Source organism: Salmo trutta, chromosome 8 (assembly GCF_901001165.1).
Source record: "Salmo trutta chromosome 8, fSalTru1.1, whole genome shotgun sequence".
NCBI classification, from domain to species: Eukaryota; Metazoa; Chordata; class Actinopteri; order Salmoniformes; family Salmonidae; genus Salmo; species Salmo trutta.
In genome coordinates, this window is record NC_042964.1 from 12,114,436 (window position 1) to 12,128,969 (window position 14,534).

At 41.0% G+C, this 14,534-nt stretch overlaps 1 protein-coding gene across 6 annotated transcripts in view; it reads right to left on the bottom strand.

The window, feature by feature from the left end:
• The window catches only part of LOC115198217 (rap1 GTPase-GDP dissociation stimulator 1), a 55,059-nt gene extending 41,398 nt beyond the window's left edge, over positions 1-13,661 (bottom strand). For 2 of the 6 annotated variants that reach the window (XM_029759993.1, XM_029759992.1), the window contains exons 1-2: positions 7,265-7,719; positions 1,226-1,336 (exon numbers count right to left, since the gene is read on the bottom strand). In XM_029759993.1, coding sequence (XP_029615853.1) covers positions 1,226-1,336; positions 7,265-7,268 — 115 coding nt within the window. In that variant the 5' untranslated portion in view covers positions 7,269-7,719. Of the gene's footprint in view, positions 1-1,225; positions 1,337-7,264; positions 7,721-13,482 lie in introns of those variants that run through there. The other 4 variants (XM_029759990.1, XM_029759991.1, XM_029759989.1 and 1 more) reach the window with 4 other exon arrangements.
• Positions 13,662-14,534: the final 873 nt, after the last annotated feature.

Genomic DNA, 14,534 nt, shown 5'->3' on the forward strand with positions numbered 1-14,534 from the left:
TAGCACCATGTGCATAGGGGGTAAAAGTGCCACAAATGAAGTGACCAAACAGGTCTAAAAATGTCTGAGTTTTCTTATCTCTCTCAGATATAGGACAGGCATTTGAAAACCATATCCATTACAATACATTTTGACTGTGTTTTGTCATATACAAATGTGTAATTCAATACTTTTCTATGGGCTATAGCAGTAAAGGTCAAATTCAATGTTTCATTTAAAAAGATAAAATATTTAGCTTAAACAGTACATTTTATGACCATCTTAAAACAATTCCATATGTAAGCTTAGTAGATGTTGCGATCTAAGTCCTTAGACCTGCAGGGTTAACCAATGAAATGATTATCACCGTCACTTGGATTTTTACTATTAGGCTAAAGGTAGCATCGGCAAAAGTGTGTGCCTTTTGGTTTTCTTGGTCATCTCCTCACCCAAACAGACTATTGCACACTCATCACGTGTCACGCCAAGTGCAGTAGAACTTTAAACCTAGCTACACCAGAGCACAAAGCTAAAAAGACAGTAGAGGATGCAGAAAGCCAACAACTCAATGAATTTAAAAGCACAGAAGTTAGGCCATTACAATGCTCCAAAAACAAGATAGTTGATAGGCCGAGCCAGATCATGCAGATGGTTATTAGTGATGGTGGGGAGGGGCTCAATACAGTTACATATCGGGATATGACTTCTGACAATATTTTGCATCGTTATGACAATACTGCAATATTTTTGCGCTAGTTGGCTATACCTGCATCAAAACTCTAGTTTTTTCCTTCATAGCTTGTTCTCCATCTTGTTTTTAAATAGAGAGAATTTGTTTTCAGCACTTAATCCATGACTGATCCAAACTTGTTTTCTCATGCCTCTCCATTTTCCCTCTGCAGCAGACATGGTGATCAATATGTTTGGAACAACGAATCGCAATAAAATCACAGTATCAAATCGTAATACATATAGAATCGTGATACATACCGTATCGGCACTCAAGTATCGTGATAATATTGTATTGTGAGATCACTGGCAACTCTCAGCCGTATTGGTTATGTTTCCCAAACTAAGGAGGACAGACAGGTTTGTGAATAACACTGACTGAGATATTCTTACTTAGGCCTTGTACGAAAACAAATGTGAGCCTGGTGACTAGAATGTTTAGTCTAACTAGGCTCTCCATTTCCTCCATCCTGTACTGTGTATTTCACTTACTCTGAGAAGTGTGGGTCAAACTTACTGTTGTGGGCCAGTGCTTTGAGCAAGCAGTCCAGGCAGCTCTCCACACTGTCTGTGGCGCTGTCCGCTGAGGCTAGCTTCAGCTTCTTCAACGCGTCGCTCAGGTGATCTGCTGGGAGAGGGAAAAAGGGCAAAGGTGAATGAGCACTGGTCCTAACCTGTCAATTTACTCCTCGGTCAAAGGTAGCCTATGCTATTCAATGTTATTAAAATCGCACACTACGGCTGGATGTTAGATTTGACCACAGCTACCTTGGGCCATACAGTAGAGCAACCACAAGTCCTCGTATACCGTTTTACTGTGTGGTAGAAGACATGTAGACGACACTAAATCCACCATCTGGGTCAAAACGGGGCTTAGATGGGAGGCGTGGCAGGGTTGTGGTATTGGGCACAGTCGGCAACTGACAATCGTAAAAAAATATATAACTTGGCCGCGGAGACAATTTTGCCATTTTAAAGCCAATTTCCTTCAATTCTAAAAAAATGTTGGCATGGCTTATGATTTGTTCTTATGCTATCGGAGTGACTCAAACAGTATTACAAAATCAAGGGAGACGCATGACAAATTGTCCTGAATACATGCATAATTTTTGTAATTTTAGATTTCCCCTGATTGTCTAAGCCTTTTGGCTCCTCAGACTAAATAAGAATGCACACAGCTCTGTGCCGCATCATCACTTCCCTTCCTCATTCTCCCTCTCAAATGGTAGCTATAGACAACACTATGATAGACAGTCTAGGGGTCATACAGTGGTGAGCCCCAGTATAATCAGGACATGAGCGGATGTTGAACTCATCCCTGAGGAGCTCCACAACCTCGGGCACAGCTGACACGTGGCAGCGGTAGAGTTGGGCAATATGGACAAAAATCTATTTCGCATTAAAAAAATACAAGATTTATCTTCATTACGCTAAATTGAACATTAAGTTCATAACCACCCATATCAGCAAACGTATTTCATTTCAAACTGCACATTTCTCTAGTAGGGTCCTATAGGTTATTTATCATAATGAACGATTTCAGCAAAATGTCCACGATAAGTGGCCGGCGCCTAAAATGTTTGGTTTATTGTCCCAGCTCTAGGCAGCGGGTATCAAACCATTACGACTGCGTCAACATACTCACTGGGTAAACACCAACATGTCAATAAAATATGAATTCAAGTCATGTTGGGATCCGCCAGTATTTTGTGATGGGTCCTTATCGTAATGGACATTCTGTGTCTAGACCGTACACCTGGTATGCTGGGCCAACTAATAATTTAGAGATTTTGGTGTCTGGAGCTGTTACAGTGCTCAGCTAATTGGATTCTGGGCTGCACGGGGCCAACAGGAAGTGCGGTGACACAGAAAACAAAGACCCTGACGTTCCCCATTCCGCAGATGTTCTCCTGTGTGCAGTGAGGATTAGGATTAAAATCGTATGACATTTTAAAACCAGTCAAACGAGACTTTTTCCCCAGGCTGTCCTCCATCCTATAATGGATTTTTCTTGCCTTTCAGATTATGGTATCTGTCAGGGTCCCTCCTTATAGCCAATGAGGCCTGAGTCAGGTGTTCTCATAACACGTCATAAAAAACAGGCAATGTTTGCATAAAGACATGACAGGGCCAGGCAATTCTCCATAAGCATTAGGCCTAGCTTTCTGTTCCAAGGAGTCAAGATAGCCTACTGACGATTCTACTCATCATCTACTTAAATCAAAAGGGTTAATGGGTCCTTCAACTAAATGAGTACATTTTTGGTCGTGTAACCTCATCCAACATTGTTATAAAGAGCGCGTGTTCAACTTAATAAAAAAAAACATGTTTTCCCATCTCAGGAGGTTACATTTTAAAAAGAAAGGACTATAGTAAGTACAGTTGAAGTCGTAAGTTTACATAAACTAGTTTTAATGACTCAACCTAAGTGTTTCAACCACTCCACAAATCTCTTGTTGACAAACTATAGTTTTGGCAAGTCGGTTAGAACATCTACTTTGTGCATGACAAGTCATTTTTCCAACAACTGCTTACAGACAGATTATTTCACTTATAACTCACTGTATCACAATTCCAGTGGGTCAGAACTTTACATACACTAAATTGACTGTGCCTTTAAACAGCTTGGAAAATTCCAGAAAATGATGTCATGGCATTAGAAGCTTCTGATAGGCTAATTGACATAATTTGAGTCAATTGGAGGTGTACCTGTGGATGTATTTCAAGGCCTACCTTCAAGCTCAGTGCCTCTTTGCTTGACATCATGGGAAAATCTAATGAAAATCAGCCAAGACCTCAGAAAAACAACTGTAGACCTCCACAAGTCTGGTTCATCCTTGGGAGCAATTTCCAAACGCCTGAAGGTACCACGTTCATCTGTACAAACAATAGTACGCAAGTATAAACACCATGGGACCACGAAGCCGTCATACCTCTCAGGAATGAGACGCATTCTGTCTCCTAGAGATGAACATACTTTGGTGCGAAAAGTGCAAATCAATCCCAGAACAACAGCAAAGGACCTTGTAAATATGCTGGAGGAAACAGGAACAAAAGTATCTATATCCACAGTAAAACAAGTCCTATATCAACATAACCTGAAAGGCCGCTCAGCAAGGAAGAAGCCACTGCTCCAAAACCGCCATAAAAAAGCCAGACTACGGTTTGCAACTGCACATGGGGACAAAGATTGTACTTTTTGGAGAAATGTTCTCTGGTCTGATGAAACAAAAATAGAGCTGTTGTTTGGCCATAATGACCATTGTTATATTAGAGGAAAAAGGGAGATGCTTGCAAGCCGAAGAATACCATCCCAACCGTAAAGCACGGGGGTGGCAGCATCATGTTGTGGGGGTGCTTTGCTGCAGAAGGGACTGGTGCACTTCACAAAATAGATGGTATCATGAGGAAGGGAAATTATGTAAATATATTGAAGCAACATCTCAAGACATCAGTCAGGAAGTTAAAGCTTGGTCGCAAATGGGTCTTCCAAATGGACAATGACCCAAGGATTCTTCCAAATTTGTGGCAAAATGGCGTAAGGACAACAGAGTCAAGTTATTGGAGAGGCCATCACAAAGCCCTGACCTCAATCCTATAGAACATTTGTGGGCAGAACTGAAAAAGCGCGTGCGAGCAAGGAGGCCTACAAACCTGACTCAGTTACACCAGCTCTGTCAGGAGGAATGGGACAAAATTCACCCAACTTTTTGTGGGAAGCTTGTGGAAGGCTTCCCGAAACATATGACCCAAGTTAAACAATTTAAAAGGCAATGCTACCAAATAGTGTATGTCTGACCCATTGGGAATGTGATTAAAGAAATTAAAGCTGAAATAAATCACTCTATTATTCTGACATTTCACATTCTTAAAATAAAGTGGTGATCTTAACTGATCTAAGACTGGGAATTTTTACTAGGATTAAATGTCAGGAATAGTGAAACTGAGTTTAAATGTATTTGGCCAAGGTGTATGTAAACTTCCGACTTCATCTGTACCTATTACGTGCCAAATAAAGAAACAAGGTTGACTAACAGGGTTGGAGATCTTAAAAGTGCAGTCAAAAACATACATTTGCCAGTGTTTTATATACACATTTCCACACTGTGGTTGGAATAATACTGTGAAATTGTGACGATGATGCCCCTTTTAGTGTAAGAGCTGCTTGAAAAGACTGCCTGAAATGTAAACCTGTTTTGGTGGGATGGAGTTTTAGCATGCCTGGTGACATCACCAGCTGATTAATTAGTTAGTTCTAAAAATCTGTCAATAACAGCTAATTTTCAGTTTTCCCCTCCCCACTCAAACCACTCCCAGACAGTCCTAGCTAAATTCTTGCTTGAGAAATTGCTCTTTGCCAAGAAGCTATTTGTTTATTTTTGACCATTTTAATTGGAAACAATCAGTTAGGAACTTAATTGTTACACAGAAATAATTTGATATTGAGACAAAACAGATGCAAATGGGCCAGTAAATTAGCCTTAAACCCTCTTGTGACAGGGGGAATGGAAGCTTACTGTGTGCAACAGGAAGGGGCAATTGAATGCAAACTTCAAAACCAAAAAAATGCTAAAAGGGGATACTGCGAAACTGGCAATTTGGCTGTTTTTCTACTTATCCAGAGTCAGATAAAAAAAAATTATAAGTTAAAAACGTGGATACCATGGATGTTTACATTTCTGCACGCGGTATGAAGAAAGTTAGCGCATGCTACTGTACCTGTAGACTTCGTTGCCAAACTACCTCTCTTCAAACTGCAAGCAGAGACATAGAAATGGTATCCACAAGTTAATCTAACTGTGAGTAAGTAGAGAACTGCCAGTATTTTTTGTTTTTAATTGCCTGTATCTACGGGTTACAGGGTTGACGTTGTGATCGACTTGCTCAGTTTTCCACCAGAAAATTGCCAAAAAGTATAATACCAGCTCATCTGAGTTATATACTATGATTTGACTATTTTTTGTTCAATGACACTTTCGAAAAAGAAAAATGAAGGAATAGTTTCACCATACTAAAATGAGAATTCAGTTCACGTAACAGGGTTGAACTTTAAATGAAGGACAGACGTTGTGCAACTAAATTAATCACTAAATCAATAACAATCTTCAGAAATGACTGTCAAATCAACGAGAGTTTTACAATGGTAAAATCTTCATAGAAGTCACAGAGGGCGCACAGAAGGACGTGCCAAAATGCAGAACTTTGACCACTCAGATTTAATGTTCCATGTGGCCTATGGTAAAGGGCACTTCATTCAATATAACAGCTTTTAAAATTCAATATTGGTGCACAATTTTTACTTAAAATATCAAAAGGGATGCTAAAAAGGTACTAATTTGGTGGAACGACCGTGATAAACGCAATGACCTAAGTGTGTTTCTGCTTAGCTGGAGCACCCATCCTATAGAGATACTGTCTGTGGATGGATGGGTTCATCGGACCTCCTTTCTGCTGAATCACGTAACATTTTCTGAAGGCTAGTACCGTATGATTGCACCTTGTACAGCAATGGAGGCTCAACATATACCCTAGAATTCTGGAATACTTAAAAACCCTGATGTGACAAGAGTACAGTACATCCTCAATGTTTCGATGCAAGTCACTAAAAGTCATTTATTCTGGTTAAAATGGGAGTAACTACATTACACCAAGAGATAGCATCCTCAGTCACCGCATTTCTTACTAAATGTCAAGCACACAATTACTAAGAGTGGCCATGAACAGTTTGATTTGTGTCAGTCTGTCTCTGGGTGTTTTTCTTTAACTATCCTGTGGGTACCAGAAGTCCTCACAACGATAGTAAAACATGGACAATTCAGACAAAATGGGGACATTTTGCAGGTCCATATAAGGAAAAATCATATTTTAGGCATAGGAGTTAGGTTTAGGGTTACAATTAGAATTACAGTTGGGGTTACGGTTAGGAAAATAGGATGGGAATCAATTATTTGGTCCCCAGAAGGACAGCAATACAAAACGGTGTGTGTGTGTACGCGCGTGCGTAGGCCTATTGCGTAACAGTGTGAGATGGATGATATACATCTCTGCGCCTCAGACAGTTTAGTACACTGATGTTAGTAAACAAGTAGTATGGCTGTCATAACCACATGTTAACTAAATAATACATAGTTGAGGAATCAATGAAAAAAAATCCACACTTTACAAGGAGGCTCAAACTGAAACAAACGCAGCTCGTCCCCAAAAATGACAGCAGCAGCTTATGGCTGTCAAAAAATGCAGGTTCTGTCTAGCAATGCCCCGTGTTACATAATGCGATTCTCGGTCTGACAAGTATACCCTACGATGGGCATGTGAACCGCTAGCTGGCCGTTTTCTCCACCTAACGTTACTCCTTACAATCCAACGCTAGAGCCACCGAGTGCGGTCTTCTGGTTTGATGCTCCCAAAGGAAATGTTTCTGCTAGTTAACGTGAGCTTGGCCAATTACGATAACCCTACCCTGGCATGTGTGGGCTACTATGTCGACGTCTGTCTATTTTATATTTACGTTAAATGACAACTGAATGACGTTATGAATCAGATGTTGATTACTCACCCATTTAGCTACTGTAACGTTAGCTTAGTGTGAGTGATACTCCAAGCAGTTTCGGATCAGGATGCTGTCAAATTGCTATTCACAGCGAAAGACGTGCAAGTTGTCAGCTAGCGTTGGTTAACAACACTTGATTTTATATTATGTGATGTCGCTATCTAGCTAGCTGGTCAACCATATACCCAGGCAAGGCCCACCTTAGCTAACCCACGCCGTTTCGTCCCCGGCAAAACCAGTAAGCCACAGCACTTTCTCCCTCCCAGATGCCGCCGGGAAAGGTTGAAGCGTAGCCTATCGTACAACCCCCACCTCACTACTATGGTATGGTTTGAGTAATTTATCCGCTAGTAATATTGATCCACATCGACGCCAATGTTCGCTACTTCAACCACAGAGTTTGCTTCAACTCTACTAGACACGCACTTCCTACTACTCGCTCGCTTGCACATGCAGCAGCTACAGATTCCACGCACAGTGAATCGCAGCCTATTGCTGGCGGTTGATTGGCTCCTGGCCTGCACATAACTCGTTTTCCACGATCATTGGCCAAAGTCTGTGTCGTTTGCTCGTGCCACGCCCTAAAGCGTTATTATTTCAAGTGACATCCACTATTCATAGCAATTAAGTCATACAAACAGAATTGTAGCTACATGGTTTGGTCTGCTAGCTACTTTACTGGAAGACTAAGATGTTGGGGGGGTGATGGTGGCCGGGTAAGGGGTAGCCAGGTGGAAAGCATGGCCAGCAGTAGAAAAATGCATATTGAAATGATTATTATTATTATTATTATTATTTTTTAAATGATCTATTATTGTGGATTTATCAGTGGTGACAATGTTTCCTATCCTCAGTGCATGGGGCAGCTGGGAGGAGGTGCTCTTATTCTCCATGGACTTTACAGTGTCCCAAAACCTTTTGGAATTAGTGCTACAGGATGCAAATTTCTGTTTGAAAAAAAGCTAACCTTTGCTGACGGAGTATATTGGTTCCTGACTTCCCTGAAAAGTTGCATATTGCGAGGCCTATTCGATGCTAATGCAGAACGCCACAGGATGTTTTTGTGCTGGTAAAGGGCAGTCAAGTCTGGGGTGAACCAAGGGCTATATCTGTTCTTAGTTCTGCATTATTTTTTTGAATGGGGCATGGTTATTCAAGATGGGGAGGAAAGCACTTTTAAAGAGCAACCAGGCATCCTCTACTGACGGGATGAGGTCAATATCCTTCCAGGATACCCCGGGCCAGGTCGATTAGAAAGGCCTGCTCGCTGATGTGTTTTAGGGAGCATTTGACAGTGATGAGGGGTGGTGAGGGGCGGACCCATTACACACGCAGGCAATGATCGCTGAGATCCTGATTGAGGACAGCAGAGGTATTTAGAGGGCAAGTTGGTCAGGATGATATCTAAGAGGGTGCCCATGGTTACGAATTTAGGGTTGTACCTGATAGGTTCCTTGATAATTTGTGTGAGATTGAGGGCATCTAGCTTAGATTGTAGGACAAACGGGGTGTTAAGCATGTCCCAGTTTAGGTCACCTAACAGTATGAACTCTCAAGATAGATTGAGGGCAATCAATTCACATATGGTGTCCACAGCACAGCTGGGGGCTGAAGTGGGTCTATAACAAGCGGCAACGGTGAGAGACTTGTTTCTGGAAAGGTGGATTTTTAAAAGTAGAAGCTCTAATTGTTTTGGAACAGACCTGGATAGTAAGACAGAACTCTGCAGGCTAATTCCGCCCCCTTTGGCAGTTCTACCTTGTCGGAAAATGTTATAGTTAGGGATGGAAATTTCTGGATTTTTGGTGACCTTCCTAAGCCAGGATTCAGACACGGCTAAGACATCCGGGTAGGTGGAGTGTGCCAAAGCAGTGAATAAAACAAACTTAGGGAGGAGGCTTCTGATGTTAACATGTATGAAACCAAGGCTTTTACGGTTACAGAAGTCAACAAATGAGAGCGCCTGGGGAATGGGAGTGGAGTTAGGGGCTGCAGGGTCTGGGTTAACCTCTACATCACCAGAGGAACAGAGGAGGAGAAGGATAAAAAGTACGGCTAAAGTCTAAGAGCTGGTTGTCTAGTGCGTTCGGAACAGAGAGTAAAAGGAGCAGATTTCTGGGCGTGGAAGAATAGATTCAAGGTATAATGTACAGACAAGGGTATGGTAGGATGTGAATAATCACTAACCAAAACAGCAATAGACAAGGCATATTGACATTAGGGAGAGGCATGTGTAGCTGAGTGATCATAGGGTCCAGTGAGTAGCTAGCCGAGCTGGAGACACGGCGATTCAGACAGCTAGTGGGCAGGGGCTAGCAGATGGGCCTCTGGGGGACATCGCAACAGAAGAGCCTGTTGAAAGCCCCTCGGACGGTTACGTCTGCAGACCAGTCATGATGGATCGGTGGGGCTCCGTGTTGGCAGTAAAAGGGTCCAGGCCAAATTGGCAAAATAGGTATTGTAGCCCAAGAATTGGCTGATGGACCTCTTCGGCTAGTCGGGAGATGGGCCTAGCTTGAGGCTAGCTCCAGGCTAACTGGGGCTTGCTTCGGGACAGAGTCGTTGGCCAGGAGTAGCCACTCGGATAGCAGCTAGCTAGCTGCGATGATCCGGTGTAAAGTTTCAGGGCTTGCTGTAGGAATCCGGATATGTGGGAGAGAAAAAGCAGTACGATGTGCTCTGGGTTGATATCGCGCTGTGCAGACTGGCAGGAATTGACCGGGCTGAGGCTGGCTGATGTCCGAGTTAACGGTGATGACCGCTAGCAGTGGCTAACTGACTACTAGCTGGCTAGCTTCTGATGGGGGTTCCGGTTCTAAAGTGTAAAAAAATAGCAGATCCGTACCACATTGGGTGAGGCGGGTTGCAGGAGAGTATGTTCAGTCTGTAGATGGAAATTGAGATTAAAAATATATACGAAATAAATAGATCACAGGCGTCATGATTCAAACTTTTTTTTCCAAGTTCCCAGTTGTCTTGAAAGCACCATAAAATCAGAGAATGCCAGACTGATGTAAAAATTAGCCTGTGAAGGACAGCTGCGCCACCTTCCTATTCAAGTGAGCACAGCACAACAAGAGCAGCCCAAAAATGTCTTGTATGCTGCTGCATAAATCATGTAATATGTATACTGTAGCTAAGAAGGTAATATTAAGTGTATGGTGTGTAGTAAACTTAATAGCCCATGTGCCTCACCCTAATAATTTGGTCTATTTTCTCCCTCTTAATTTCACCTACTGTTCTGACTTGGTGGTGCACATGTAGTCTATAACCTGTTTTAGAGAAACGTAATCATCGAATATTGTAAGAGCTTTCATTGTCTGCTTATATGCCCCCTTTATTTATCCTACGGTTCTGACTTGGTGTACAGGGAGAACACTAAGAGCAGCTCATGTTCTGAATTCTGTCACTGTATATTTCAAAAAGTGCTGAACAAATAGTTTAGCTCGCTCATCAATGTCATCTAAATTACAGATTGCCTCTTATCCGTTTGTTGTCCTCTTATGCCATAGTTTGTAAATTTCAATTGTCAGTAGAAATCACATTTGTTTAAGCGAGTCAGCCATATCAGCTATGTTTTTTTTAAAGGTAGTAAATGAGGCTGAATGAATTGTTTCCCTGCTAGACAAGGCTCCGCTGATAGCCAGGTGTAGCAGTGGTAAGTAAGGTGTTGGGACTGCTGTTGGGACAGCTTTATGTAGGCACCGTTTGTCACCGTTATAGTGAAATTAATGTATTGTTTAGTGCCGTGTAGTGTAGTGGCATGCATCCCCACATTTTTGTTTTGTTTTCCCCACCAAGATGTACAGTTGAAGTTGGAAGTTTACATACACCTTAGCCAAATACATTTAAACTCAGTTTTTCACAATTCCTGACATTTAATCCTAGTAAAAATGCCCTGTCTTAGGTCAGTTAGGATCACCTCTATTTTAAGAATGTGAAATGTCAGAATAATAGTAGAGAATGATTTATTTCAGCTTTTATTTCTTTCATCACATTCCCAGTGGGTCAGAAGTTTACATACACTCAATTACTATTTGGTAGCCTTGCCTTTATATTGTTTAACTTGGGTCAAACGTTTTAGGTAGCCTTCTACAAGCTTCCCACAATAAGTTGGGTGAATTTTGGCCCATTCCTCCTGACAGAGCTGGTGGAACTGAGTCAGGTTTGTAGTTTTCTTTGATTCTTTGATTGATTTCTTTTGATTTTCCCATGACGTCAAGCAAAGAGGCACTGAGTTTGAAGGTAGGCCTTGAAATACATCCACAGGTACATCTCCAATTGACTCAAATGATATCAATTAGCCTATCAGAAGATTCTAAAGCCATGACATCATTTTCTGGAATTTTCCAAGCTGGTTAAAGGCACAGTCAACTTAGTGTACGTAAACTTCTGACCCACTGGAATTGTGATACAGTGAATTATAAGTGAAATAATCTATGTAAACAATTGTTGGAAAAATTACTTGTGTCATGCACAAAGTAGATGTCCTAACCGACTTGCCAAAACTATAGTTTGTCAACAAGAAATTTGTGGAGTGGTTGAAAAACGAGTTAATGACTCCAACCTAAGTGTATGTAAACTTACGACTTCAACAGTACATGCTAAAATCGCCACTGATGACAGGGAGTCATTTGAAAATCAATTATCCTGAGAAGGGCAGGGATTTTTTTTTTTATCCATTGGTATTTTTTAGAGCTGTAGATTGGTACTTTTGACATTTCCTCTTATATAAATAAATAATATTAATCCTTACTCCCAGGGGTCATTTGAGCATACTGTTCCGGCTATATTAGCCAGTGTTGGGGAGTAGTGAACGACATGTAGGACTAGTTAAACTAGTAATTAAACTACATTTTGCAGTAGCTTGGTGGTAGTTGAACTAAATTCAAATATTGATAGTGTTTTCAGTAGTTAAGAATTTTTTTGCCATGTAGCGGTGTAGTTAAATATTGGAACTAAAACACTACTTTTTTTGTAAAAATAAAACATGGGTGTAGTAGACAATGTCTTTTCTTTTCCAGCATCAGACCTGACTAATTTTCACTTGAAACATTGTTGTGTTTAATAGGATATTTTGACTACAGAGTAATCTGTTATTGCTATTTGCATTCTATGACATTTCAGACTTATGACAAAGTAGTTTGGAAGTAGTGTGTGACTTTATCAAAGCAGTTTTAGTTAAGTACACTATATTTTTCTTAGGGATATCTTTAGTGTAATTTAACTTCTTCCAGTGTTAAGTAATTGGTAAACTATATTTTCTGAATGGCTTGAAAATAGCCAACCTGGCAACTGTATTCATATAGTAAACCTATTAAATATTAAAATGTCAATTTTGCTGATTAAAAAAATTGTAAGCTTACAGAAATACTACCTATAACCTGTAATTCACATCTACACAGATGTTCCAGTTCCCACTTGCACGAGAGCCGGGTTGTATTCAGTGCCACAGAACGGTGTGCAACATTGAATTCAACGGAAACGCTACTGAATGACCAGCGATAAACATATGTCAGGGATCGGCAATAGGTGGCCCGTGGGCCAAAACCAGCCCGTGAGTGATTTTAATTACTTGTAGTATTACATTTTTTTGGTTAAAAAGCCTAAAATCACAAGGAATTTTAACTAAAAATGAGTTTAATTTAGGAATTCTGTTTCCCACAAATAAAAAAAAGATGTGATCTTGTCTCAATATAATCAAGGTATGAAATTGTTATTTTCAAATACAATCTATTATTGGGCTTGTACAAATTATTATAATTATGTTCTGCCCCAGACTATCCTGGTCATATGGTGTGTTGCACGAGTTATTTTAGATGGTCACACCTCACCACATCCACCAAACAGGAGCAAACATGTCATTCAGTAAAAACCATAAACTCAAGGTAGCACACATTAAAGCGGAGTGAACACACCACTGATGTAAATGAACTTCTGTGTTACTGCCATCTATTGGTGTGCTCATCAACATGCAGACCAATGTTTGCCATCTTCACTTGCAGGGTTTCCCAAACTCTGTCCTGGGGACTAGGTTTAGTTTTTTTGCCCTAGCACTACACAGATGACTCATAACCAATTCATCAGCAAGCTTTGGTTGTTTTAAATCAGCTGTGTAGTGCTTGGGCAAACACCAAAAAGTACACCAAGGAGGATACCCAGGACCGAGTCTGTGAAACCCTGATAGGCAGGCAGGTAAGAAGATTTCCTCATCCTTTACTTACCTTGAAAGCCGTCGTACGGATGAGGACTTGCTGCAATTCACCGTGTCTGTAACGAAAAGGCCTTTGTCTTCGCTAAGCTTCACTCCCCTCTCTTTTCAGGATGCAAATGTGATTACTGAAGTTCCAGTCGTGGGTGAATGGGTTGCGGAGTCAATATTTTGGGACTAATCATCTTCTGCCTGGTCATTGGAAAGAGGGAAAATCATTAACATGAAACTATTATTGTTTAGTGATTCTGAATTAAGAAATCATTATGGAAGTAACCAATGCACACTTCATTTCAGGCATATTGTCCATGTGGGATTTACTCTTCCATTGCTCTACTTAAAAAGGTGGGCAACCCTGGTCCTGGGGTGCTGCAGGCACTTCATGTTTTTAATTTAACCTACCTGGAAGACCAGGTGTGTTGAATTTTAAGCAATCACGGAACTGATCAATTAGCTCAGTTGGTCAGGTCTCAGGTGTGATGTCTAGTTGGAACAAAATCCTGCAGTAGGCCTACCTGCGGCACTCTAGGCCTGCGGTCCAAACACTTAAAATACACACCCTCGCCTTATGCCCTTGGAGGAATCCCGAGCGGTCAAAATGATTAGCCAAGCAAGGGAATTTTGCAACATAAGCCCCTCAACCCTCGTTTTTAGACGGCTTTGTGAGTGTACAAGTATGTTCACTCCTGGGACTGAAACTCCCTATAATTCAATTCGCGACGATTGTACATCCGCCAAGAAAAGTCAGCGAAAACGTAACTTAAAAATAACATCAATGGAGAAGTCACCATACAAGTGTAAGTAAAAACGTATTGAAATAAGTTAGAAATTGTGCTACTAATGCACATGACGGCACAAACACATCTCATAAAACGTTTTTGTTTGGTTATACACTGCTCAAAAAAATAAAGGGAACACTTAAACAACACAATGTAACTCCAAGTCAATCACACTTCTGTGAAATCAAACTGTCCACTTAGGAAGCAACACTGATAGACAATAAATTTCACATGCTGTTGTGCAAATGGAATAGACAACAGGTGGAAATTATAGGCAATTAGCAAG